This window comes from Grampus griseus, assembly GCF_964374135.1.
Source record: "Grampus griseus genome assembly, chromosome: 19".
Classification (NCBI taxonomy): Eukaryota; Metazoa; Chordata; class Mammalia; order Artiodactyla; family Delphinidae; genus Grampus; species Grampus griseus.
This window is the reverse complement of record NC_139013.1, coordinates 3,436,775-3,464,212: the sequence shown is the minus strand read 5'-3', so window position 1 is coordinate 3,464,212 and position 27,438 is coordinate 3,436,775. Positions and strand designations below refer to the sequence as shown.

The 27,438-nt window shown below is 51.1% G+C and overlaps 1 protein-coding gene across 1 annotated transcript; it reads left to right on the top strand.

Moving 5' to 3' along the window:
- Nucleotides 1-1,378: 1,378 nt before the first annotated feature.
- BRSK1 (BR serine/threonine kinase 1) lies at nucleotides 1,379-25,943 on the top strand. Its single transcript, XM_082676597.1, has 19 exons — nucleotides 1,379-1,529; nucleotides 3,011-3,105; nucleotides 3,194-3,279; nucleotides 5,279-5,419; nucleotides 8,188-8,304; nucleotides 8,387-8,420; nucleotides 8,506-8,574; nucleotides 10,289-10,435; nucleotides 11,030-11,061; nucleotides 11,395-11,565; nucleotides 12,087-12,184; nucleotides 12,398-12,557; nucleotides 12,784-12,844; nucleotides 13,296-13,662; nucleotides 14,130-14,178; nucleotides 14,273-14,396; nucleotides 15,114-15,312; nucleotides 23,498-23,587; nucleotides 25,057-25,943. Exons 1-19 carry the CDS (start codon nucleotides 1,394-1,396, stop codon nucleotides 25,212-25,214), a joined length of 2,334 nt encoding a protein of 777 aa, XP_082532723.1. The 5' UTR covers nucleotides 1,379-1,393; the 3' UTR covers nucleotides 25,215-25,943.
- The last annotated feature ends 1,495 nt before the right edge of the window (nucleotides 25,944-27,438 follow it).

The following is a 27,438-nucleotide window of genomic DNA, read 5'->3' as shown; positions in this document are numbered from 1 at the left end:
CTGCTTCTGTCTCCCTTTTTCTCTGCCCGTCCAATCTGTCCCATATCCCCCCAGCATCTAGCCCTTCACCTGTATGTATCCTCCATCTTTTGTGGTCCCCAACTCTATCTCTCTTTGTCAGTCTCTCTTTCTACATCTCTCTGTCTCTCTCCAGTTCTCCCTCCACCTGTCTCTCTGTTTTGTTCCTCCCCCCGGTCCCTTTCCGTCTCTCTCTCCCACTTTTCTCCTGTTCTCTGACCCTCCATCCTTCCCCTGCCATCTTCCCCTGCGCCTTACCTTTACATCTTGCCCCTCTCTGCCCCCATCCCTCTATTTTTGTTAATTTCTCTCCCCCATCTCTCTGTGTCTCCACTGCTGTCTCTCTGTGGTCTCCCCTCCATTACTCTGGGTCTCTCCCCATCTCTGGCTCTGTTTTCTCTGTTCATCTCTCTTCCCATCTGTCTCTCCATATCTCTGTGCCTCTATCCCCCACCCCCTACTCCCTGTCTCTCCAACTCTCTTTCCCTTCATCTCGGTCTCTCTCCATTTCTATCTCTGGTTTCCTCCATCTCTGTCTCTCCCCATCACCTTCTCTCCTTTTCTCCATCTCCCTGTCTCTCTGACCACCCCCCATCTCTCCTGTCTTTGCCTGTCTCTGGCTGCCTGCGTGTTCCCCCATCTCCCTCTCTTGTCCCATCCCTGTTTCTGGTGGTCTCCATCTCTCTTGCCATCTGTCTCTTTCCCTGACTCCTGTCAGACTTCATCTCCCTTTGTGTGGCTCCACCTCAGCCCCTGCCTGTTTGCTCCGCATCTCCGTCCCTCCATCGTCTCTCCTGCATCCCTCCATCCCTCCCAGCATCCTCCCACTTCCTCTCCATCCCTCCAGCTCCCAGGCCCGCCCCCTGCCCCCGCTCCTCCCTCCCCCCTCCGAAAGGGTTAACTTTGGGGAAGGGCCCGGAGTCCCCGGATGGTGATGTCAGCGTGCGGGAGAGAAAGGACGAGGTGGCGGGGGGGAGGCGGAGAGGAGGAGGAGGCGGAGGAGAGAGGGCGCGTGGGGGGGCGGGGGGGACCTCGGCCTGCAGCATCCGCCGGCCCGCACCTCAGACCCCCCCGGCGGGGGGAGGCGCAGGCAGGGGGGGGCCGGCCAGGGACGGGCTGGGGAGGGGGGGCCGCGCAGCCCCCCCGGGCCATGCTGACTCCCGGGGCCTGACCCCCCCGGGCCAGCCCCCCCTCCCCCAGCTCCGCGGGCCGCCGACTGGGGGGGGCCCAGCCCAGCCCCCTGGGGACCCCCGGAGAGGTGGGGGGCAGCCGGGGGGGCCGGGACGGAGCGGTCGCCGGCCCCCACCGGAGGGACGGGGCGACCGGCCGCAAGGGGGGCGGCCGGGGGGCCGGTCGGGCCGGGACCAAGGGCATCATGTCGTCCGGGGGCAAGGAGGGGGGCGGGGGCTCCCCTGCCTACCACCTCCCGCACGCACACCCACACCCACCCCAGCACGCCCAATATGTGGGCCCCTATCGGCTGGAGAAGACGCTGGGCAAAGGACAGACAGGTGAGTCAGGGGAGGGGACACCTGGCGCGGGGGCGAGGGGAGATAGGGGGCAGAGGGTGGGACTCATGGGTATTCAAAGGGCAAGGGCTGGCCGCTCAGACCCCTGAGTCCCTCACAGAGAAGGGACTTGAGGTCCAGACTGCCGAGTGTCTAGGATGGAGGGGGGTGAGGGCTCAGACTCTGGGGTCCTGGGGAGAAGGAAGCTGGGGGCCTGGACTCCTGGGAGGAGTTACTGGGGCCCAGAGGCTCCCACCCTTTGAGGACAGAGGTTGGGGGGGTCCGAGCCACAGTGGGAAAGGGGCCTCGGCCTGCAGCCAGGGTCTGGGCCGGGAGCTGAGGTCCTTGGTGCAGTACAGCCGCAGGCCGGGGTGAGGTGCTGGGATGGGGGTGCGCCTCAGGAAGCTGCTTCTCTCTGCACTGTCCTCTGGCCTAGGAGGGCCTCTGTCGGGGTTACGGGGGACTGAAGCTGGGGCGATGAGGTCCACAGCATTCTGCCCCTCCTCCGGCATGCTGGCTCAATGTGGGGACTGGGAATGGAGAGGTGGAAAGGTCGATGCAAGTGGCAAATCCCTCAGGAGTGGCTGTGGATTGGGGGGGTCATCTTTCACTGTTGCTAAACCTCTGTAACCTCTTTCCTGCCAGGTGGGAGGTGGGTGGCTGTAAGACAGGAGCTGAACACCTGTGTTCTGGGTACGAGGTTCAGGATTGGGTCCAGGATCTCTATGGAGCTGAGGGTCAGGGCTGGGAGAGGATCAGACTCCATATCCTAGTGCAAAAAGTGTGAAGGGGTTGCTGACCTGAATTCCTGAGTTATGGGGGCGGAAGGGGCCATGGGCCTGGACTTGGGGGTCTCAGGGAAGAGGGGCTGGGGGCTGGGACTCCTGGATCTGTGGCTTTGGGGCTTACCCTTGGGGAGTGGGGATACCCTTGGGGTGTGCATGCTTCCAGCTACAGCTGCTATTAAAAGAAGGTCAAAGAAGGGGATTAAGAGGTCAGGGTTTGAGAGGAGGTGGAGGAGGATGGTCTGGGAAGGGGACAATCGTAAGATTATATTCCTTGGGAGACATGGCATCTCCAGAAGAGTAAAGGGCAAAGAATTCAAGGAAGTGATGGGTTGAGAGAGAGAGAGGTTTGTTTGAAGGAGGCAGATTGGAGGAGACAAAACTACGGAGATTCAATGAGGCAAGACTATGTGGAGAGAGGAACTTAAATCGAGGGTAGCTGTGGAGGGAGGGGGAGGCAGGTAGGTGGACGGACAATCAGAAGGAACAGAATTGGGCAACAGGGAGCCGGAAGAGAATTGCGTTTGGTGGGAATGGCGGCTGTCAGCCCCCAGGCGTTCAGGTGAGAGTGATTCAGGCCACTGTTAAACAGCCAGCAGGGGAAGAAAGAGGAAACGGGGTGGCAAGGGGGGCTTAGGAGTCAGAGGTGGGGAGAATGCCCTGGGAGCGCACCCCACATTTTCAATCCCTATCCCCCAGGTCTGGTTAAACTCGGGGTCCACTGCATCACGGGCCAGAAGGTTGCCATCAAGATCGTGAACCGGGAGAAGCTGTCCGAGTCGGTGCTGATGAAGGTGTGTCTGTGTGCTGGGGGAAGAGGGGACCCTTTGGGGCTGGGGGCAGGGAGGGAGGCAAGGCTGACCTCCATTCATTTTCCCCCAGGTGGAGCGGGAGATTGCCATCCTGAAGCTCATTGAGCACCCACATGTCCTCAAGCTCCACGACGTCTACGAGAACAAGAAATATTTGTAGGTATTTATAGACACCCAGCCCCCCATGCACCCTCCCCAAGTTCCTAGTGGGGGACATTTCCAGAAACAAAGCGTGGAGGGGCCTGGGGAAACTTGAGCTCTCCTGGCTGGGCCACTGAAGGCCCAGTCCCTTCCTTACTGCCCAAGGACAACCCCCCCCACACACACACACTGCTAACACTCCTTGTTCCCACACTGAGCTGGCCTGAGGCTACAGGCCGATTGTGCCCCAGCAACAGGACAGCTTAGCCTGAGCCATCCCGAGTGGGGGACACAGGATGATCCTCCCCCTTCCTCTCCAGCCCCAGTCCCTCGCCCTACTGTGCTGCAGGGAACACTCGATACTGGATCATCTTGATGCCCTCAGCCAGACCCAATTTGCTAAGGGCAGATCCCTTTCCTATTTGCTAGGGCAATGGGGCCTAGCAAAGCCCCAGGCCTCTTCCCAAACCCCCTCTCTGGAGCATTGGAGGCTCCCTTCATCCCCCAGCATAACTCTGGGTGCTATGACTGGACACCCCAACAATGGTCTCCTGGGAGTTCTAAGTCTGCATCTCAAAGTTGACTACCCGCCTTAGGATGGGGGTGGGGTCCAGCTGTCCGGACTCCAGACAATAGACCTTTGTCTGGACTCTGGTGACCCAAGGGACAGCTGGACTGGGCAGCGAGAGAGGGGACAACCCCCTGCCCCCACCAGGCAGTCCCCAGGATGAACCAACTCCAGCACCCATCAGAGGCTAGGGTGGATTTCCCTAGGAAGGAGGCTGGCCAGCCCCAGGTACTCATGGGAATTGTAGTCCTCAGGCTTCCCCAGGTGTGGCGGCAGGGAGCGGCCATTGTCCCTGATTCGTGGAGCTATCACTCTCACTCCACCATCCTTGTGGGGAGGGAGGGCCCATGGGAGTTTGTGCTTCACAGAGGAACCTCAGTTTTCCAAGAGCTCATAGAAATTGAGCTTTTGTTTTCCAGGGGCTGATGGGAATTAGAGGTTTAGCCTCCCAGAGCCTGATGGGATTTGGAGTGTTTAGAATCCAGGTGGCTGATGGGAATTAGAAGCCTCTATGTCCCAGAGGCTTATGGGAGTTGGGAGTTTTTAACCTCTCAGGAGCTGAAGGGAATTGTAGTCTTTTACTTCACAGAAATTGACTTAGATTGGTGCACAAGGCAATCGTTTTTGCCTAGAGTTAATGAGAATTCAAGTTTCTTCATCCCAGAGGCTTATGGGAATAAGAGGCTTGGCTTCCCAGGGGGTAATGGGAGTAGGTAGGGGTTGGGGTGGGGGTCTTTGTTTCCCAAAGTCCTGTGAGAATTGGGGGTCTCCTCCAAGTGCTAATGGAGTTGCCTTATCTCCTGAAACAACTAGGAGTCAAAGTATTAATACTCCTGAAGTTGACATGGGAGTCTGTGCTGCCCAGGGCTGATGGGAATTGAATTTTGGCTTCCCAGAGGCTGATGGGAATTAGTGTCTCTTTCTCTCAAGGATTGATGGGAATTGGAGTCTTTACCTCCCAGGGGCTGATGGGAATTGTAGGCTTTAGCTCACAGATGTTGACTGTTCATTTGGTACACACTACAAATATCATTATCCAAAAATAGATTAAAATTCCATTATCTGCATCCCAGAAACTAATAAGAATGAGAACTTTGGCTTCCCAGAGGCTGATGGAAATACAGGGCTTTATTTCCTAGGGGCCTATGAGAATTAGGATCTCTGACCTCCAGATGCTAATGGAATTGCCTTATCTCCTGAGGACAACTAGTCAAAGTGTTGACCCCTGAAACTGACATGCTGACCAGGGCTAATGGGAATTGAGTTTCTGCTTCCCAGAGGCTAATGGGAACTGGAGCCTCCTCCTCCCAGGGACTCATGAGAATTGGGATTCTCTGCCTCGAGGGGCCAATGGGATTGAGGTCTTATGCTTTTGGAAGAGGGAGACCAGGCTCTTTGGTCCTCCACATGCCCCTTCCAGCCCTCTGCCTCCTCCATGTCCCCCAGGTACCTGGTTCTGGAGCACGTGTCTGGAGGTGAGCTGTTCGACTACCTGGTAAAGAAGGGGAGACTGACCCCCAAGGAGGCCCGGAAGTTCTTCCGCCAGATCGTGTCGGCGCTGGACTTCTGCCATAGCTACTCCATCTGGTGAGGGGGCTGGGATGTAACTCTCACATCATAGGGAATTCCCTGGCGGTCCATTGGTTAGGACTGTGTGCTTCCACTGCAGGGGGCATGGGTTCGATCCCTGGTTGGGGAACTAAGATCCCACAAGCCCCACGGCACGGCCAAAAAACAAAACAAAAAAAACCTCACACATCATAAAATTCACCCCTTTAAAGCGTACAATTCAGTAGTTTTTAATATGTTCACAATGTTGTGCATCACTACTACCTAATTTTAGAACATTTTCATCACCCCAAAAATCACTACGCTATATCCACTAAGCAGTCACCTTGCCCCACCCCCAGCCCTAGGTAACCACTAATCTACTTTCTGTCTCTGCAGATTTACCTATTCTGGACATTTCCTATCAATGGAATCATACTATATGTAGTCTTTTTGTGGCTGGCTTCTTTCACTTAGCAAAATGTTTTCAAGGTTCATCCACGTTGTAGTATGTATCAACACCTCATTCCTTTTCACGACTGAGTAATATTCCATTGTATGGATATGCCATGTTTTATTTATCCATTCACCAGTTGATGGACATTTTGGTTGTTTCTTCTTTCTGGCTATTATGAATAATATGGACATATGAACATTCACATACAAGTTTTGGCGTGTGCCTATGTTTTCAATTCTCTTGGGTATATACCTAGGATTCGAATTGCTGGGTCACATGGGAACTCTATTTTATTTTTGTATTTTTTGGCCACACCGTGTGGCTTGTGGGATTTTAGTTCCCCAACCAGAGATTGAACACAGACCCTCAGCAGTGAGAGCACGGAATCCTAACCACTGGACCGCCAGGGAATTATGAGAACTCTATGTTTAGCCTTTTAAAGAAGTGCCAGTCCATTTTTCAAAGCAACTGTATCATCCAACATCCCTACCAGCAGTCTCTGAGGGCTCCAATCTCTTGCCAACACTTGTTATTATCTGACTTTTTGATTATACCTATCCTAGTGGGTGTGAAGTGGTATCTCATTGTGGTTTTGATGTGCATTTCCGTGATGGCTAATGATGTAGAACATCTTTTCATGTGCTTATCGGCCACTTGTATATCTTCCTAGGAGAAACATCTGTTCATATCCTTTGCCCATTTTTAATTGAGTTATTTGTCTTTCTGTTCCTGAGTTGTAAGAGTTCTTTATTCCAGGACAAGGGACAATTCTAGGAATAACTCCTAAGAGTTACTTATTCTAAGAACAAATCTTTTATCAAATGTATATTTTTCAAGTAATTTCTCCCAGTTTGTGACATGCTTTACATTTTTATAACAATATCCTGTGAAAAGCAAAAGTGTTACATTTTGATGAATTCCAGTTTGTTGATTTTTTTCCTTTTACAATTCATGCTTTTGCTTTCCTATTTAAGGAATATTTGCCCAGGGACTTCCCTGGCGGTCCAGTGATTAAGACTCCACACTTCCACTGCTGGGGGCACGGGTTCAATCCCTGGCAGGGAACTAAGATCCCGCCTGTTGCGTGGTGCAGCCAAAAAAAAAAAAAAAAAAAATTCGCCCAGCTCAAGGTCACAAAGGTTTCCTCCTGTGTTTTCTTCTAGAAGTTGTATAGTTTTAGCTCTTGCATTTAGGCCTGAGATCCATTTTTTTTTCTGAGATCCATTTTGAATTAATTTTTGTATATGGTATGGGGTAAAGGTTGAGGGTCATTTTTTTTTTGCATATAAACGTCCATATAAGGGCTTCCCTGGTGGCGCAGTGGTTGAGAGTCCGCCTGCCGATGCAGGGGACACGGGTTCGTGCCCCAGTCCGGGAAGATCCCACATGCCGCAGAGTGGCTAGGTCCGTGAGCCATGGCTGCTGAGCCTGCGCGTCCGGAGCCTGTGCTCCGCAGCGGGAGAGGCCACAACAGTGAGAGACCCGCACGTACCGCAAAAGAAAAAAAAAAAATGTCCATATGAAAAGATATTCCTTTCCTCATTGAATTGCTTTCAGCTCTCAAAACAAGATATTCAATATGCAACATTTTAATGATTAATTAAGGTGCAAAATAGATGCCTCCAGTTCATCTTTCAGCCTCATCTGTTTGCACACCTCCTTCTCTGGTATGGGGATCAGGGTGGAGGGGCTGAGACCTGGGAGTAAAGCTTGGTGATGAAAAAGCAGCCCATTTAACTTGTCAACACCTTAAGTGTCTAGACTCTGACATTAAAAACACTGGCCTCCAGGGGGCGATAGTCAACAGATTTAACAAGTATGACCCAGTTAAGGACCACTTCCAAGAGAAACTGTAGAATCTTCCACCCCACCTCCCCCAGACATTAACCCTTACATCCTGAGGAGTTTGTCCCCGGGGTGGGTTGGGGGGGACCAGTGATGGGTTTGCGGTGGCAGTATTTTTTTTTATTATTCGGTATTGAAATATTTGAATGTTTTAAGAACTGGCTCAGTATCATCTGCCTGCTTACCTCAAAATATCTCACTTCACACATATTCGAATATTTGTGGATAAAATGGTATGCTGTGTGGGGTCTCTTACAAAATCGTCCAGTGGGGGAAGGAGAGCATATGTAGGGATAGACATAAGAGAAGATTTGCCCCAAATTGATAATGGGTGAAGCTAGTGGGTGGGTACATGGGGCTTCCTATATTCTCGTTCCAACCTCGGGGCATGCTTGAAAACGTCCCTAATTAGAAGTTTCCAGACATGTCCCCCTCTGAGAATAGTGAATGGGGCCTTAGCTTCCGGGAAGAGGGCAGAGGCCTGAGTCCCACCGTCCTGTCTCAGCCACAGAGACCTGAAGCCTGAGAACCTGCTTCTGGACGAGAAAAACAACATTCGCATCGCGGACTTCGGCATGGCGTCCCTGCAGGTGGGGGACAGCCTCCTGGAGACCAGCTGTGGGTGAGTGGGGGCCCGGCCTCCTACGCCCCAGGGAGGGTGTCAGAAGCTGGCCAGAAGCTCATACCACCTCTCTCTCTCTCAGGTCCCCTCACTATGCATGCCCAGAGGTGATTAAGGTGAGTGAGGGGCAGGTGGAGGGGAGAGAGGAGCTGAGGGAGCCTGGGAGAGATGAACGTCATGGCTGGCCCTTCTCCCTTCCAGGGGGAAAAGTACGATGGCCGCCGGGCGGACATGTGGAGCTGTGGAGTCATCCTGTTCGCCCTGCTTGTGGTAAGGCGCTCCTCACCTCTCCTGCCCCGTTTCTAGAACAGTCCTGCCTGGTGGAAGCACAGAACATTTACTTCCATCCTCACCTCAGGGGTTGTTTCCCAAATATTTAACTGGTACCAGGAAGGTGGGGGTATTCACCAACAGAGCAAAATCCTGGGGCACCCCTCTCTGTGCCTGGAGCTAACTGTTCAGTCACAGAACTGAGAGATAGCCCAGGCGGGTCCCCCGGAAAGGGATGGGGCAGCCAGGAGGACTTGGAGCGCTTGGGAAAGTGGCTGTTTACTAACTGATCCTGATTACAGTACTGTAATGATTAATAGAACCAGACTGGGGAATATCAGCCCAGCTCCTACCACAGGGCCTTTGCACCTGCTTTTCCATCCATGCCAGCCCAGCTACTCACCTAGTTAATACTAGACTTCTTTTAGCTCTCAGCTCAATTGTCGCCCTTCCAGGAAGGCTACCCTGGCCCCCTTCACTCCCTCCATGTGGTCAGATTTCCTTGTGGTAGGCTATCTCCTTCCTGGCAGCTAACAGAGTTGTCATTGTATGTGTAACTCCTTGAGGGATATCTCTCTGTGATTTCCCCTCCTCTTCAAGGCATTGGATTTAGGGCCCACCCTAATGCCTGGACGATTTCACCTCCAGATCCTCAATGAATTATACCTACAGAGACCCTATTTGTAAACAGGGTCATATTCTGAGGTTCTGGTAGACATGAATTTTTGGGGCACACCACTCAACTTGCTACACTCCCAGATTCCCATAGGCCTCTCTCATCCTAGTCTGTGCTCCAGTGTCACCTCAATCACTCCATCACTATATAGGTCCCTCACCAGCCTCTCCCACTCTGGGGTGTAAACTGTAGGAGGGCAAGGGCTTGCTTTGTTCACTCCTAGATCCTTGACCTGTAATGGACGCTCACTTTTTTTAAATGAATGAAGATTACGCCTCCTGAAACTAGGGAGAAGCATGTTTTCATTTTTTTTAATTTATTTATTTTATTTATTTATTTATTTTTTTTGCTGTACGCGGGCCACTGTTGTGGCCTCTCCCGTTGCGGAGCACAGGCTCCAGACGCGCAGGCTCAGCGGCCATGGCTCACAGGCCCAGCCGCTCCGCGGCATGTGGGATCTTCCCAGACCGGGGCACGAACCCGTGTCCCCTGCATCGGCAGGCGGACTCAACCACTGCACCACCAGGGAAGCCCTTTTATTTTTTTTTTATTTATTTTTTTTTGTTTTGTAAATTTATTTATTTACTTTGCCACAACTTGTGGGATCTTAGTTCCCAGACCAGGGATTGAACCTGGGCCATGTCAGTGAAAGCCTAGAATTCTAACCACTAGGCCACCAGGGAACTCCCTGGGAGAAGCATGTTTTTGTTTTTGTTTTTGTTTTTGTTTTTGTTTTTGAGAAGCATGTTTTTAAAGGACAGCCTCCAAGCTGCGGCCCCAGCCTCTTAGGCGCTGGAGCCAGACTGCCCATTGTCAAATCCCTGCTCCGCCACTCAGAGCTAGATGGTCTTGGGCAAATTGCTGAATGACTCCGTGCCTCAGCCTCCCCACCTGCAAAGTGGAGATAGTAATAGCTCCCTACCTCTTGGGGCTTGCGGTGAGGACTAAATGTGGCAATGCGTGTGAGGCGCTTAGGCATTCGCCTGGAATAAGCTCTCGTAAGCTCTGTGTGTGAGGGGTCTGTTATTCCTCACACAGGGGGCTCTGCCCTTCGACGATGACAACCTCCGCCAGCTGCTGGAGAAGGTGAAACGAGGCGTCTTCCACATGCCCCACTTCATTCCTCCAGACTGCCAGAGCCTCCTGAGGGGGATGATCGAAGTGGAGCCGGAGAAAAGGCTCAGCGTGAGTGGGGGGGGCGGGGATGGAGGGACAGTGGGTGGTGGGGACAGAATCCCTAGGGGAGTCATGAGGATGGATTTCTAGACCTGCCCGTCAGTCCCTGGGGTGACGGCTGGGAGGGGCATCGCTGGCTGAGCCCTGGCCCTGGGGTCCTGCCCACCTGCGCCGACACACACACACACACACACACACACACACACACACACACACACACACACACACACACACACACACACACACACACACACACACACACACACACACACACACACACACACACACACACACACACACACACACACACACACACAGCGGGAGTGCGCATGCGCTCACCGGCCCTTCCGAGGCGGAGCGGAGCAGGTTGCCACTGCGCATGCGGGACCTGTAGCCCGGCCGGTCCGGAGTAGTCAGAATGCGCCGCACAGCTGCCACTAGGGGGAGACGAGCTGTCGTGCTGTCGTATTGCCCTTGGTTGGGGGAAGGGGAGGGGAGGGGGCACGTTAGGGACCCCCAACATCATCCAGTCTACTTTCACTGCGTGCCTACTGTGTTCAAATGATCTCACTTCTGCTTCTCTACGACCCACGCCCCTCACAGCTGGAGCAAATTCAGAAACATCCCTGGTACCTGTGAGTATGGGGGAACTGGACAGCTGGGTCCCTGGCGGAGGGAGAGGACCCCAAATATCGTGGGTTCCAAAGCAGGAGAGCCGGCTAGGGGGCGGAATGCCGAGGGTCTTGAATAAGGAGGGGCTAGGGACTCGAACTTCTGGGTCCTAGGGGAGGAAGACATGTAGAGAAGAGGTTGGGGCCAAACTCCTGGGCCTGGACTCCTGGGTGTGAGGGGGGAGAGACCGGGGCCCGGACTCCTGGGTTCCCAAGAAAGGAGCAGGCTGGGACCCGGGACCCCTGAGTCTCCGCTGAAGGAGATGCCCGATTCGCTATAATTCTTCTCCTCCCCAGGGGCGGGAAACACGAACCAGACCCGTGCCTGGAGCCAACCCCAGGCCGCCGGGTGGCCATGCGGAGCCTGCCATCAAACGGAGAGCTGGACCCTGATGTCCTGGAGAGCATGGCTTCACTGGGTTGCTTCAGGGACCGCGAACGGCTGCATCGCGAGCTCCGCAGCGAGGAGTAAGACCCCCTCACTCTAGCACATAACACCCTGGCCACATGGGGTGAACTGCTGCAGCTCTCCCGACAGCCGGCAGGAGGCGTGCCGGAGCCTTGCACACTTGCAGACTCCCCTGATGGGGAGGTCCAGGCCACTAGAAAGGGTGTGGCTCAAAGCTCCCCCGAGGAGCTATTCTAGGGGGAACCTGGAGGGGGTGGTAGGACCAGTGGGAAAAAGAAACGATGCTGAAAAGTATTAATAGATGCTGAGGCCAACTTAGTGCCTCACATAGTGCTTACATATAGTAAGTGCTCAGGTGTTAGCATAATTATTATTAACGTTGAGTAAAATGAGGCTGAGATGTACACAGACAAAGGGACCAATCCTATTGATACCTAGGAGAATGGAACCATAGACAGAGAAACTGAGTGGACTGAGCCCCACAGAGCCACAGACATAGGGAGGGGATGAGACCATCTCTGGGGCCTGACCTTTGACCCCAGTGCTTTCCTACCCACCCGTCCCCCCCCTGCCCCCATAGGGAGAACCAAGAAAAGATGATATATTATCTGCTTTTGGATCGGAAGGAGCGGTATCCCAGCTGTGAGGACCAGGACCTACCTCCTCGGAATGATGTTGGTGAGAAGGGCAAGGCTCGGAGTCCAGACCCCAGATTCCTGAGGGAAGAAAGGGCTGCAGGCCTTGAGCTTCTGCGTTTAGACTTCCTGACTTGCTCTGTGACCTTTGTCAAAACCCCTCTCCACTCTGAGCCTCAGTTTCCCCATGTGTACGAGTGCCATGTACAGCTGGACCAGTGTATCTTTTGATTGTGTTGAAACTCTCGGCCCTCAGACCCACCCCGGAAGCGTGTGGATTCCCCCATGCTGAGCCGTCATGGGAAGCGGCGGCCAGAGCGGAAGTCCATGGAAGTCCTGAGCATCACGGATGCCGGGGGTGGTGGCTCCCCGGTGCCCACCCGACGGGCCCTGGAGATGGCCCAGCACAGCCAGAGGTGGGAACCCCTGCCCCTCCAGTGGGATCCACAGCCCTGGGTGGAGAGGGAGTTCAGGGCTCTAACCCCATACCCACCTCAAAGGTGCTGTGTGATTGGGACAAGTCTCCTTCCCTCTCTGGGCCTCATTTCCTCATCTCAAAGGACTGTGGAAGGGAGAGGACATCTGAGCCTTCTGAAACCCACCCACCTGATTTTTTTTTTTCTTAATGTGTCCTGAAAACAGATCCCGTAGTGTCAGTGGAGCCTCCACTGGTCTGTCATCCAGCCCTCTGAGCAGCCCAAGGGTAAGGCCAGGTCCCAAATGGATTAAGAAGGGGTAAGGGGGTGAAGACACTGTGGAGCAAAGATGAAACAGCAGAAATTACAACTCCCATGAAGTCTTGGGACGATGCCTCCTTGCCCCTAAAGGGCCAAAGACCCAAGGCCTCATTACTATTTTAGTCCATTGGCCATTTCCCACCTTAAAAGGATTGCGTTTTCAATGTGTCTGAAGGGTTCCATTTATTCAGTTATCAAAAGCTAGTTGAGCGCCTACTGGGTACTAGTCACTGCTGGGTTTACAGTCAGCATGATAGAAAAAGTCCCTGCCCTCCCCCGCAACAATGGGGTTGGGGGAAATAATTGGACTACAAGTTCCAGCATGCTTTGGGGTGCACCTCTGTGAGTGTGTGCTAGTGGGCCTAGAGCCTCCTGAGAGTTGAGTCCACCCTCTCACCCGACTCCACCACTCTGCAGAGTCCGGTCTTTTCCTTCTCACCGGAGCCCGCTGGAGATGAGGCCCGGGGTGGGGGCTCACCGACTTCCAAAACGCAGACGCTGCCTTCTCGGGGCCCCAGGGGTGGGGGCGCCGGGGAGCAGCCCCCTCCCCCCAGTGCCCGCTCCACACCCCTGCCCGGCCCCCCAGGCTCCCCACGCTCCTCCGGGGGGACCCCCTTGCACTCGCCCCTGCACACGCCCCGGGCCAGCCCCACTGGGACCCCAGGGACAACGCCGCCCCCCAGCCCCGGCGGTGGCGTCGGGGGAGCCGCCTGGAGGAGTCGTCTCAACTCCATACGCAACAGCTTCCTGGGCTCCCCACGCTTTCACCGGCGCAAGATGCAGGGTATGGAGGTCCTTCGGGGCTGAAGGGGTTGGGAATGCGGACTCCTGAGTCCTAATGTGGGGGTGGGAGCTGGGGTCTAACATCTGGGTCCCTGGGAAGGAAGAGGCTGGCGGCCTGGACTCACACATCCTAGACGAAGATGCTGTTGTGAGCAGAGATTCAGGTGTTGGGGAGAGAAGAGGCGGTGCCTCCAACTCTGGAGGAGGAGCTCGTCTGAAAGGCACGCCCCCTTCAGTGCTCTGGCTTACCTTCCCATTGGCTCATAGCTAGCAAGCCTCACCTCGGGAGGCGTGGCCTAACCAGGGGCCCATCCCTAGAGGGAACATCATGCCTGTGCCATTTGGGGTTTAGCTGCTGGGAAGTGAATAGACTCTGGGGTCTGGAACCTCTGGTTGGAGGATACTGCTGGCCTGTGTGCTGGACACCAGGATGATGGACATGTGTTGACCATGCTCTCCCCTCCCCAGTCCCCACTGCCGAGGAGATGTCCAGTTTGACGCCAGAGTCCTCTCCAGAGTGAGTCTGACAAGGAAGGGAAGAGGGACCGGAGGGGGAATTTCATTCCCTTAGCCCCCTCCCGACCCACCTCCAACCATCCCCTCCCACTCAGGCTGGCAAAACGCTCCTGGTTCGGGAACTTCATATCCTTGGACAAAGAAGAACAAATATTCCTCGTGCTAAAGGATAAACCTCTCAGCAGCATCAAAGCGGACATTGTCCATGCCTTCCTGTCGGTGAGGGGCCTGGGTCACCGTGCAACCTCGCCGCCACAGAACTACAAATCCCAGCAGCCTCTGGGGTTCACCACCTTAGCACTGGCCTGAGTTCCACCTGGGGCTCATGAGATTTGTAGTTTTCCAGCCCGAGTTGGGTTTGGTCGTTGTGGGGGCATGGAGGCAGGAGAGGTTTATTGCGCCCTGGGGCTTGGAATTGGTGAAACAGGATCCTGAATAACAATTTCCCACATATTAGCATCCACCGAGGACTAGTGATTTGCCATTTCCCTACCACCAGGTCTGAGATTGGCAAAAGGAACTACTTTTTCCAGTGAACTCTAGGGCTGTCCACTGGGTCCTGTGGTTTTGTGCTTTAGGGGCTCATGGGACTTAAAGTTTCTGAGACAGATGTGACTTTAGCCAGTGTTTGTGGAGGAAGGAAGAAGTTTGTTTCATGTGGTACTGGAGCCTGGGTTTGGCACCAGATATGAGAGTCCTTATTACCTCGGGATTCAGTTGCTCAATCATTCCTCTGATGCCCTGTTTATAAGGTAGAGAAAACTACAAATCCCAGCGGACAGTGGGGCCTCCCAATGCCTTTCCTGTTATTCTTTCTCCCTGGTGGCTGAGGGGACTGGTAGTTCCTTGGGCATAGCTGGTCATAGGGCTGCTCATCTGTCCCCTGGAGTCAGGTCGCTGAAATCACCCCCTCCTTTTGTCCCCCACCTCTCTCAGATCCCCAGCCTGAGTCATAGTGTGCTGTCACAGACCAGCTTCAGGGCTGAGTATAAGGCCAGTGGTGGCCCCTCCGTCTTCCAGAAGCCCGTCCGCTTCCAGGTGGACATCAGCTCCTCTGAGGGTCCAGAGCCCTCCCCCCGGCGGGACGGCAGCGGTGGTGGTGGCATCTACTCTGTCACCTTTACTCTCATCTCCGGTAAGTTTCCCTTGATGCAGCTGACCCCAGCCTGGTGTGTGGGATACTCAAAAGAGCTGAGATAGGGTAGCAGCCCAGGAGGGCAGCAAGCAGGAGGAGGAGATGGTGCTGACTCTGTGAGCCCCGTCCTCTCCCAGACCCCCCACATCTTCTCCTTCACAACATGCCAAGTGCTTTATGTGCACTACTTCCTTGAAGCTTCCCAGCAGCCTTTGAGGTTTCACAGAGAAGAAAACTGCATCCCAGAGAGGTAAATTGACTTGGCCAGAGTCACACTGCAGACCGTGACGGAGCTGGGGCTCAGCCAAGGACTCCTGACCTCAAAGCACTGGACTTTTCCTAGGTTAAGACTGTGGTGCTCTGCTGTCAAAACTCATTTCTACACCCAGAGCAGACATCAGCAATTGATCACAACACTTCTGCTGAGCTCTGCTGCAGGCAGCCACAACCAATCAAGAGTTGGCACAAAAAAAAAAAAAAAAAAAGAGTTGACACAAGAGATGAAAACCACAGAAGTTCCTTGCTTCCAATTCTACTTGGTCCCTGAGTCCTGATAACAAGAGTTTGGATAATGAGGAATACCTCTGTTTGTTGTCCTTGCCACCAATCTTAACATGGCACATCTGGGAGATGAGCTTGTTCCTAGAGTTTTTAACCAAGCTGCTCTGGGGCACTGGGGAATTACATCACCAAAATGAACTATGGCTTTTTTTTTTTTCTTCTTTAAAGACTAACATGCAGAACTTTCTCAATGTTAAGATTTTTTTTCCCTCCCATTTATTTTTCTTACGTTTCTGGGTCTTCATGGCCTCAACTAGAACCCGTTTAAATAGAAAACAGCGCACATCATTATTTTAAGTCAAATCTTTCTTAGTCCCACTTGCAAACCATGGATTTATGCCCAGCCCCAATAGGGGGATTTTGAGGCAAGGAAGAAGAGTCATTTGCTGAGTGGAGGGACTGGTTCCACAGGGTGGGAGCGCCTTCCCTGTCCCCAGCCCCAAGTCAGTCTTACTGATGAAAAAATAAATCAGTCCATCTAAAAAAAGAGAAAATTTTATTCAAGGCAAACTGAGGATTATAACTGGGCAACAGCCTTTCAGAAAGCCTTAGGTGATCAAATATTTGGTCGCTCGATGCAAAGGTGGTTGCTTACTTGCCCTGAGTCCATCCTGTCCCTTGATGTTGAGTTTTAATAGCCAAGTTATTTCTTTCCCTTTAGGGGGTTGTACTAGTAAGATGTCTGGCATGGACTAAAGGGCAATTCCAAGTTGTCCACTAGGACTTATGCCACTTTTATCTTGCACTTGCATTGTGCATGTTCATTATTAGGCAGTAAATACAGGCCTCAATTAACAAAACTAGAATTTAATATCCACTGAAATGTAATCTTTTTCTTTCTAAAATTACTCTCATTTCTACCAAATATAGCCAAATTAAGACTAATTTGTTTGCAAAATAAGTCTGGTTAATTGACCACATAAACTGTTTTATTTATTTATGTATTTTTCTAAATTTATTTTATTTATTTATTTTTGGCTGCATTGGGTCTTCATTGCTGCACTTGGGCTTTTTCTAGTTGCGGCCGGCAGGGCCTACTCTTCATTGTGGTGTGTGGGCTTCTCACTGCAGTGGCTTCTCTTGTGGAGCATGGTCTCTAGGCACACGGGCTTCAGTAGTTGTGGCATGCCAGCTCAGTAGTTGTGGCACGCAGGCTCAGTAGTTGTGGCGCACAGGCTTAGTTGCTCTGCAGCATGTGGGATCTTCCCGGACCAGGGCTTACACCCGTGTCCCCTGCATTGGCAGGCGGATTCTTAACCACTGTGCCACCCGGGAAGCCCCTATTTATTTATTTATTTTCTGGCCTCACCACACAGCTTGTGGGATCTTAGTTCCCTGACCAGGGATCGAACCCGAGTCCACAGCAGTGAAAGCTCACATCCTAACCACTGGACCGCCAGGGAATTCCAAACATAAGCTGTTTTAAATTGGCTGTGCTGGAACTTTTCATAAAGGATCTCAGATTGAATTTTTTTTTTTAAGAGTATAGTTGATTTACAATGTCATGCTAGTTTCAGGTATACAGCAAAGTGATTGAGTTTTACATATACATATATTCATTCTCAAATGGAACTTTTTTTAAAGATTGATTTATTTTTATTTTTATTTTTTTAAATTTTTGGCTGCATCGGCCTTAGTTGCAGCAAGCGGGATCTTTGTTAAGGCATGCAGGATCCTTCATTGTGGTGCGTGGGCTCTTCGTTGCAGAGCGCGGGCTTCTCTGTAGTTGTGGCATGTGGGTTTTCTCTTCTCTAGATGTGGCGCCCGGGGTTCTGGAGTGCGTGGGTTCTGTAGTTGGTGGCACGCGGGCTCTCTCGTTGAGGCTCACAAGCTCAGTAGTTGTGGCACGAGGGCTTAGTTGCCCCTCAGCATATGGGATCTTAGTTCCCTGACCAGGGATTGAACCTGCATCCTCTGCATTGTAAGGCGGATTCTTTACCACTGGACCACCAGGGAAGTCCCTCAGATTGAACTTTTAAAAAACCTCTTGAGGCCAGGAAATCCATGCCAAAGATGTGTCACAGATTCCACCTGAGATATCTGTGTATTTGGATGAATTCCTCGTTTTTTGAGGTCCCTAAAATACTTTGGGCTTCTTGCACCTGTCAGGAGGTGGCTTTCCTTATCTACCTGAGAAAACTGCTGGGAACCTAAGAGTTTCCAAAATCTAGAGACAACAGGTAAAGAGAAAAGATACATGTTTCAATTCTGCTTATAAAGGAATAATTTACCAAATTGCCGCAAGTCAAGTCATAATTAGGTTGAGGGGAAGGGTTTCCTTATGTCTGGAAAACACAGAGTAAAAACCAGCAATATTTCAGACAAAACCCCAAAATTATAAGGATATTCATCAGTTCTCTCAGTCCCATGTGACTAATTCTTGATCTTAATCTTCATAACAGTTTTATGAAGCCACCAAGTTTTCCATTAGTATGCTTTAATTTCTTACACATTCAGCAGTATGATCTGAAAGTTATCAGAAACCTGTACTTGTCAAAAAGTCCTTTCTATGAATCTTCTTGACAATTAAGCATTTTTTTTGGCAAAAGCATCAGAGTACAACAATAACTGTCTATAAATGACAAAAGACTTTAACAGTCAAGGTTAAAGACCTGATTCCAATGCGATTGACAAATGAACTTTGTTACTGCTGTGACATACGTTTTAAAATAATTACTAGAATTATGATTGATAACATTTTATCAGGACATACCAGATTTTTAGGAATTCCATATAATTTCTAGAATATATATATTAATGACATTTGTCTGTGTGATACAATCTAAGAAATTTTATAACCTCTCATTTGACAATGCTTTCCGTGTGATTTAACATACAAAATAAACTTAATTAGTTTAATATTTCTCTCTGAGATGCTCCAGGGGCCCTCTCTGAAGCATCCCAAAGTTAGCTAGAGGTCAAAAGAACTTCGATTAGAATTTGATATTTGGAAAGTTCATCAAAATATCAAAAAGAGAACTTCCCTGGTGGCGCAGTGGTTAAGAATCCGCCTGCCAATGCAGGGGACACAGGTTCGAGCCCTGGGCCAGGAAGATCCCATATGCTGCGGAGCAACTAAGCCTGTGCGCCACAACTACTGAGGCTGTGCTCTAGAGCCCGCAAGCCACAGCTGCTGAGCCCGTGTGCCACAACTACTGAAGCCTGCTCACCTAGAGCCCGTGCTCTGCAACAAAGAGAAGCCACCACAATGAGAAGCCCGTGCGCCACAAGGAAGAGTAGCTCCCGCTCGCAGCAACTAGAGAAAGCCTGTGCACAGCAACGAAGACCCAACGCAGCCAAAGATAAATTAATTAATTATTAAAAAATCAAAAAGATTTCAAAACAATTGGTCAAATAGGACATAGGTCACTGTATTCACTTAACCAAAGTCACAAAGAAGATTTCAAAAGCAAATACTGAAAGTTGTAACAGATTACCACTAAAGAAACTTTACAATCTGTTTTCAAAAGCAGATCAATATTTTCAGAAAACTTTGTCCTCTTAATAGAGAGAAAACCAGATTCAGGTTTTGTAACACTTTAATACTAAAATTCATTTACGGGAATTCCCTGGCAGTCCAGTGGTTAGGACTCGGTGCTTCCACTGCCGAGGGCCTGGGTTTGATCCCTAGCCAGGGAACTGAGATCCCACAAACTGCACGGTGTGGCCATAAATAATAATACAAAATTCATTTACTTAATTAAATTCAATTTAATCTTAGCCGATCCTGAACATGCACAAAACTTTTTCCTCGGGGTTTCTTTTCCCTTAACAAAAGGTATTTCCATTCTTTATACTGTCTTTTACTGAAAACATACCTTCCATTTTTCTTGCATACTGAAACGTTTATTTTGGTAGCTTTAGTTACATATGCATAATTCTTAACCTTAAAACGTAGTTTCTAGCACAAACTAAGTGGTAAGCAAGTATGAACTTTTACATTAGCATCCCATAGGTTAGCAAACTTATAAATACTGTTTATAGTTTCTAGAAAAAGTATTTTTTTTTCCCACAGAAAATGTCTTAGTGTGGCATCCACCGTATTTATTAATAGTCCTAATTACCTTTAGTTTCTCTGTAAAAGGAAGCGTATATTCAGTAATTACTGTTCCAGTATCTTATTTGGAAAGGATTTGGATATTCAATGGATTTCTGTAGTTTAACTTAATTTAGCAAAACTCCATGAAGTTTCAAGTTATCAAAATCTGGAGACACTACTTTAGATAGACATTCCCAAAACATAATTTTTCCTAAAAAGTTTACCTAAAAGTGCTTATCTCATTTACGTCTATTTTATTTACTGAAAAGTTTCATCACATCTCGTTATTTTTCTTGCTGACAAACTTTGTAACAGGAATAATATCTCATTTATTTCATTTCTAGTAAACCTAGGTACAATAAAAATATTACACTTAACGCTGATGACTCTAAAGACATGTCTGTATTAATTAATGCAACAAGCTTCAGCTAAATTTAGTACCAGATATTAATGCTATACTGAATATTTCCCAATTCACGCAAATCTGAAAGTCATTGGGGTTAGTTTTTTTCTATTTCTGAGAATCTATATAAGTGCCTCATTTCCTTTCCTTGTAAGTGTAATTTCCACTTACAAACTAATTTTGGCAATAACACGTTTTCAACACACATATGCAGATACATACAAACACACAGACAGACACATGCAAACACACAGACACCCCACAGTTTCCATTCCAAAATGTCAGCCATGAATCAGTTACAATAATGTAAAACCCATCCGTTACAAAACAGGTTGGATTCAAATTCCCTGTCTCCCTTTTGTTCTTTCTTTTTATAAGAGTTACCTTTGCTGAAATTTGCATTTTAAAAAGATGGTGGAATTAAGAGTTCCTGGAGGAGACCAGGTGGAATATATGCATATCAAAGGCATAGGAGGAGAAAGACAAGTTCTCCTAGAAGGACTTTGTTCTCTTAAGGCCAGAATTTTTTTTTCCAATACTTAACAAGCCTCTTAGCATAAAGAGGGAAGGTTTTGGGAGTGGTAAAAGGATGGGTGGGTTTCGGATTGTTTCTGGAGCCGCACCTCTGGTCCTGTAAAGACTAGATTTGTAAAACAAGGACAGTTCTTAATTCCTAAAGAATTGGGTGGCCACCTCAGTGTCTGATCAAAGGACTGACATACCCATTCAACCTATGTTGGAATGTTTTACTTTCCCTCGTTTAGCTTAGGTGAGAAGACACCCCCCCACCCGCCGTATTCCTATCAGGCTCCTAATTTCAGCTGTGGTCGGTTTAGTCATACCGGTGGCCTCCCATCTTGGTAATCCATTTACTAACACTTTTGAGCACCCTCCCTGGGTTTTAAGAAATCCTTTAACTGTGGCCAGTCAGTTAGGCCTTTGACCTGAAGAGGCTCACCTACAGCCTCAGGTGGTCCCATTTCTAAAGGTAACCATTTAATGGCATCGTCAGAGTGGACTGGCACTTCAGACAGGATTATTAAAATAAGTACTCAAATGAAGGAGGATAGATGGGAGCAGTAAAGTTTTAGGTACCTTTTAGTTATCTTTTATATCACTGATCTTTCATTAGCCTTCTGCAACATATCTTTCAATGAGACCTTTTTTTTTGGCCACATCACACAGCTTGCGGGATCCCCGACCAGGGATGACCAGGGATCGAACCCCGGGCCCCTGCAGTGAAGGTGCTGAGTCCTCACCACTGGACCACCAGAGAAGCCTGTCAATGAGGCTATTTTGGAATTTTGAAGGCTTTCAGAATTCTAAATATGAATAAAAATAGGAAAATAAGATGAGAGGTCTCTAAAATTTTACAGTTTAGAAGTTTTCCCAATTCAAAAGCTCCTAGAAGCTAGCGCTACAAATATTTTCCCCTGCTAACCTAATTTTAAAAAAGAGAAAAACTCTTAACTACTGTTGTTTCCAGTAGACCCTGTGGACAGAGGTCCAGGAGACTGCAGGGTTTTACTGCGCATGAAAAATCAGTTTTGGGGTGCTTAAAGGAACCCATCTTGGGAACTTCCCTGGTGGTCTAGTGGCTAAGACTCTGTGCTCCCATGCACGGGACCCGGGTTTGATCCTTGGTCAGAGAACTAGATCCCACATGCCGCAACTAAGAGTCCGCATGCCACAACTAAAAGATCCCACGTGTTGCAACTAACACCCAGTGCAGCCAAATAAATAAATAAATATTTTTTTAAAAAAACGAAAAGAAGCCTATCTTGGCCATTTCAGGACAGATTTCCTTTAATTCCAATTAAGTAGTTGCAAACATACATAAGCCCAGCTGGTATTCCCATTGGTGGCTGTCTGAACGGGAGCTGTTTGGCCTTTGAGGCACAATTTCCCATTATTAATGTCTAATTCAGCCTAATGTCTAATAGCCTAATTCAGATATGAAATATGATCTAAACAACTTTCTGAGGGCAGTGTGGTGGATTGCATGTGCACTGCATCTGAGTCTAGCTCCCCAAGGAGTTGCCTGTGGGTTACTTCGACTCTTTTACCTGTCTCGGTTTCTCCCTGCGACAGCCTAAAACCATCACAGGTGCTTGGAGTTCTAGGTTATCAGCCTCTGTTGCCCATTCCCCCTCACACCTCCACCAGCAGTATTTACTTAATGGTTATGGTGGGTCTCCCTTTTTCTTAAGAGCTGAATAATTCAGTCTCTCATTCCACTAGCAACAGTTTTGTTCAGACCGTATAGCAACTTTTTTTTTTCAATTCAAGCCAAATTTATTTATTTTATTTTATTTTTTACTTTTTGGCCTCACCGGGGGCCATGCGGGATCTTAGTTCCCCGACCAGGGATCGAACCCACGCCCCCTTGCAGTGGAAGCCAAGGAGTCCTAACCACTGGACTACCAGGGAAGTCTTCCATTCAAGCCAAATTTAACAAAAACCCAGCCACCTATGTTTCCCTGGGCCTCTTGCCCAGAACCCCAGGTCCTGCCTAGGGAATACACCAGTGCCCCTTAAAACTCCAAGTCTTAAGTGAAAACAGCTCGAATAAAATTTTCAGGATCATCACTCAAACAACAAGATCCAGCTATCAGGAGAACTCGTCAGAACCCCTGAGAAGAACACCCGAGGAGTACCGAGAAGCTGGGGGGGCCCAATGGGCCCATGCTGGTACTTAGTGTTGGTTCCGGTAGACTCCAGGTGCCCTCTGGTGGGTGTCTCTCATATCCTGCCGGCTACACCATGCAAGGCAACGAAAAAGTTAATCGGTCAATCTAAGAAAAAAGTGGAAAACTTTATTCAAGCCAAAGTGAGGATTATAAGCCAGGAATGGCCGCTCAGAAAGCTCCGAGACTGTTCCGCCATTAGAGGTCAAACCACAGTCATATAAATTTTTGAGACAGAGGGCTGTACGTTAAATGACGTGTTATTGACAGTTTACACAATCCAGGTACAAGGCGAGTAGTGGGTCATGGGTCTTCGTGGCCCCTGACAAGATTAAGAAGGTTACCTCCTAAGCAGGTGTGGTTAATGCAGGTGCACAGGACACACTAAAGGAGAGGGAGGAGGCCCAAACCGGCAGAGAAAATTGTTGTGTTTGAAGTTTCTCGTCTTGTTGTAAAATATGGATTTTGTTTCATCAGTTTCCCTGCCCCTTCCAGGTCCCAGCCGTCGGTTCAAGCGGGTTGTAGAGACCATCCAGGCTCAGCTGCTGAGCACTCATGACCAGCCCTCCGTGCAGGCCCTGGCAGGTGGGAGACACCTTGGGGCACCCGTGGGGCGGAGGGGAGACTTCCTGGTGGCCAGGTGCTGCGGGGGGGGGGGGTGTTGCTGGCGAGGCTTCAGCTGTGGGGCAGCAGGGCCCACCTGCTGTCGCCCTTAGGTCCTACCTGCAATGCTGGGAGCAGGTTCCCAGAGAGGCTGGGGCCTGAGCTCCAAGGGAACCAGGCCATCCTGAGCCTGAGAAGGCCTCACCAGGGAGGGGACCTCCAGGGACCCCTAAGGGGATGACCCGTCTCTGTCTCGGAGGTAGCGGAGCTTTCCGCTAACAGAGGCTCCTGAACTGTTTTCTGGAGGAAGGTGGCCGGCCATCCTGGTTTGCTCAGGATGGAGAGGTCCCTGGGATGCAGGAGTTTCAGTGCTAAAACCGGGACAAGCTGGTCATCCTCTCTGCAGATGCTCAGACTCTTCTGACCCCGCTGGGCCTGGCTTTCAAGGACTTGGGCGTCCCCCCGGGCGCGGGCGAGGTCTGTGCTCCAGGGGGAAGGGGCTTCCCTTCACCCAACAGCCCCGGTCTTCGGGAGCAGAATTCCCTATCAGCCAGGGATCAGTGAGGCCAGGGTCACAAACAACAAACTCCATAGTTCAAACAACATCAATTTATTATCATACAGTCCTGGAGATCAGAGGTCCCGCACAGGCTAAGCAGGCTAACACCAAGGCACCTGGAGGGAGGGCCTCAGTAGTAGGGAGCTGGAGAAACTCTGCCTTCTGTTAGTCTGGTTCCCCAGGGCAACCAGAAGTGAGGAAGGCCCCCTGAACCTCTCCAGACCCGGTTGCCAAGGAAAGCTGGCCTTGACAACCAGAGTTCCTAAAAGGGCATGCATTCATGTAGGACCCACAGACACCCAGGGCCCGAGCCACATGCCTTATAAGGGGAATGGGGCAATGGGGGACCTCCATTGGTTGCTATGGCAACAAGGCCTCCAGCAATCAGTGTCTCTTAAGGGGCTGGCCTCTGCTACAGGTACTATTTTGGGCCCTAAAGAAACTACTGCATGGCTGCTGGCAACCAGCACTGCCACCGCAGTCCCCTAATCTGGGGCAGTGAGGCCCTACAGAAAGATAACCGCAGTCATGCAGGCCCAGCTGGGAGGGCCCGAGACCCCCAAACCATCTGCTGTGGGCTCCGCTGGGCCCCATTAACAACCAGTGGAAAGTAATGGGGCCCTTTGGCCATGATCGGGGAACTCAGACGGTGCTGTAACCAGAGTCTCTGAGGATGTCTCCTGAGCTGGGCCAGCCAGGTCTCACTGGGGCATGGCCTGGCTTCCAAAGCCTTAGGTTTGGGGGTGCCTGGGACACGTGCCTTGTTGGTCTAGGGAAGCCAGGCCTAGTTGCTGGCGTGTGTGACCCCTGGCAGCCACCTCCCCTGCTGGAGCACATCCCTGGGCTCGGTACCCCTGGGGTTTCTGAAGCCAGATCGCTTCCTCCCCCACAGACGAGAAGAATGGCGCCCAGACCCGGCCTGCCGGGACCCCGCCCCGAAGCCTGCAGCCCCCGCCCGGCCGCCCAGACCCAGAGCTGACCAGCTCTCCCCGCCGAGGCCCCCCTAAGGACAAGAAGCTCCTGGCCACCAACGGGACCCCCCTACCCTGACCCCAGGGGGCCGGGAAAGGAGGGGCGCCCCCTCCACCCCCCTTCCCTGCCCCCCAACTGTGAATCTGTAAATAGGGCCCAAGGAGTACGTAGGGAGGGGGGAGACAAAACAAACCCGGCCTTGCCCTGCAGGGATAGGGCTCAGGGGGCCGTGCCCAACGGGGGTGGTTCTGGGGGGACTGGGGGGGAGCTGTTTCTATTTTATTTATTGATTAATTTATTATTTTATTTATTGATCAATCTCTCTGTGGGGTGGGGTGGGGGAGGGATGGGGTCTGGTTGGGGTGGCTTAGCAGATCCGGACGGACAGGGCCATCTGTCCTTGTGTCCCCAACTCCCCCTTCCTGGGCCCCCCTCCCCTGGTCTTCTCCCTTCCCCACGACCTTCTGTACGGATTTGCTCTCTGGAAGGAATTCTGATTTCGCGTGATCCTGCCTGCGTCCGTGTCTCTGATTCCGCCAGCGGCAAAAAAAAAAAAAAATTAATAATAATAATAATAAATATCCTTGATCAGGGATGGCTGGCTGGCCTTGGCCTCTCACTTCCTGGGTGGCCTTGGTTGCAGGGGCGGAACCAGATGGCAGGGACAGGAGGTGCGAAGATGCTACGCTGACCAGGTGTTCAGTGCTGGACCTTCAGGGAGATGGGGGAGGCCGGCGGGGGGCTCAGGCTGCCAGGGCCCGGCTGGAGACACAGGGTGCAGCCGTCCAGGCTGGAGAAGTCCACCGCAAAGAGGCCAAAGAGGATGAACAGCAGCATGGCGACGACCCATTCACAGGCGGCAGAGGCTGAGCGCAGTGACCAGGTGTGGAGGACGACCACTGTACACCAGGGTCAAGGGCACAGCGCCACAAGGAGGATCCGCAAGCCCGGCTAGGTTGCTGAGTGACCTTGGGCAGGCTGAGACCATCCATCTCTGGGTACCCTCTCGTGACATGTCCGCCCTGCCCTGGCTGGAATGGCCCCTCTGGCTGGACACCCTCCTTGGCAACGCCCAGACACTCTCAGATGGATGCCCTCCAGTTCCTGCCTCTGTCTCAAGCTGTTTTCTAAACGTTTGCCCTTGCATGTTTCTCCGGTTTGCACTGCATTCCCAATATCCCAGAACAAGGCTCCTATCTTCCTGTCGGCCTTCCCTGACCCCATGAAGGCTCTGCCATCTCCCCACTTGCCAGGGCCAACTGGCCGCCATTGCTTCTACCTCCAAAAATGCAGGGCTTCCTAAAGATGCCTCCACCCCACCCGCCAGCCTCAGGCTGTGCTTGCAACTTTCTCCCCCGACCCAGGGCCCACAGGCCCTTCCTACTCACTCCCAAACAGAATCCCCCTTTCTCCCTAAAAGCTCTTCCTCTTTCTGGGTGCCCTGACCTCCATAACCACACCGTCCACTCCTGTCCCCTAGCAGACCCATGGGAATCGCCTTCGTCCCCTCCCCGCTCATCCCCATGGCCAGCTGGACACCCCAAGTCTTGTCTTCTCTTTCTGGCCTGGCATCTCTACTGGTTGGCCCTGTCCCTCCTCTGGCTCCACAGTCCCAGCTCTTTAAAACTCTTCTGTAACCACTGGTCAACACATACTCTGAGCTCCCACCTTGCAGAGATGCCTCTCGTTTTCTGGGAGCACCCCCCTCACTGGAGCACTCCTCATCCCCCCTAGATCAGATTAGACATCATTTCATTCGTTCAAGGATTTCTAGACAGTGAATAAGGCCAACACCATCCCCAAGCCCCACCAATCCTAGAACAAAGAAGTGCTTACCCCAGAACTGACTTTGTAACTCCCCCACTCACAAGCTTTCTGTGGCTCCCTATTGCACTTGTACAGAAGCACAAGCCTGTAATCCCTCACTTTAGTGCTGGAGATGCTCATCTCTGGCCCTGCCAGCAGCCTCATCTCCTCCCCTGGGCTGGTTTTCCCACCCTCCGCATGTACCCGCGGTGTCCCTCCCTCCCTCCCCCAACCCAGGCCAAAAGCAGCTGGTTCTGCAAGACCAGCTCAAATGCCAGGTCTCAGACCTCTCTTTGCAGCCTTCCAGCCCTTACGACACTCAGCTGACCATTTTATGGTCCTGTCCCCCACTTTCCGCATCCAAGGGATATCAGAGCCCCACAGAATGAGAACCCTGTGGCCAAACTGATCAGCACAGGCAGGATTTTGAAAGGGGCCGCCTAGACCTCATCGTTAACTGCACCTGCTGCTGCACAGGATGGATGCTGGTTCTGCA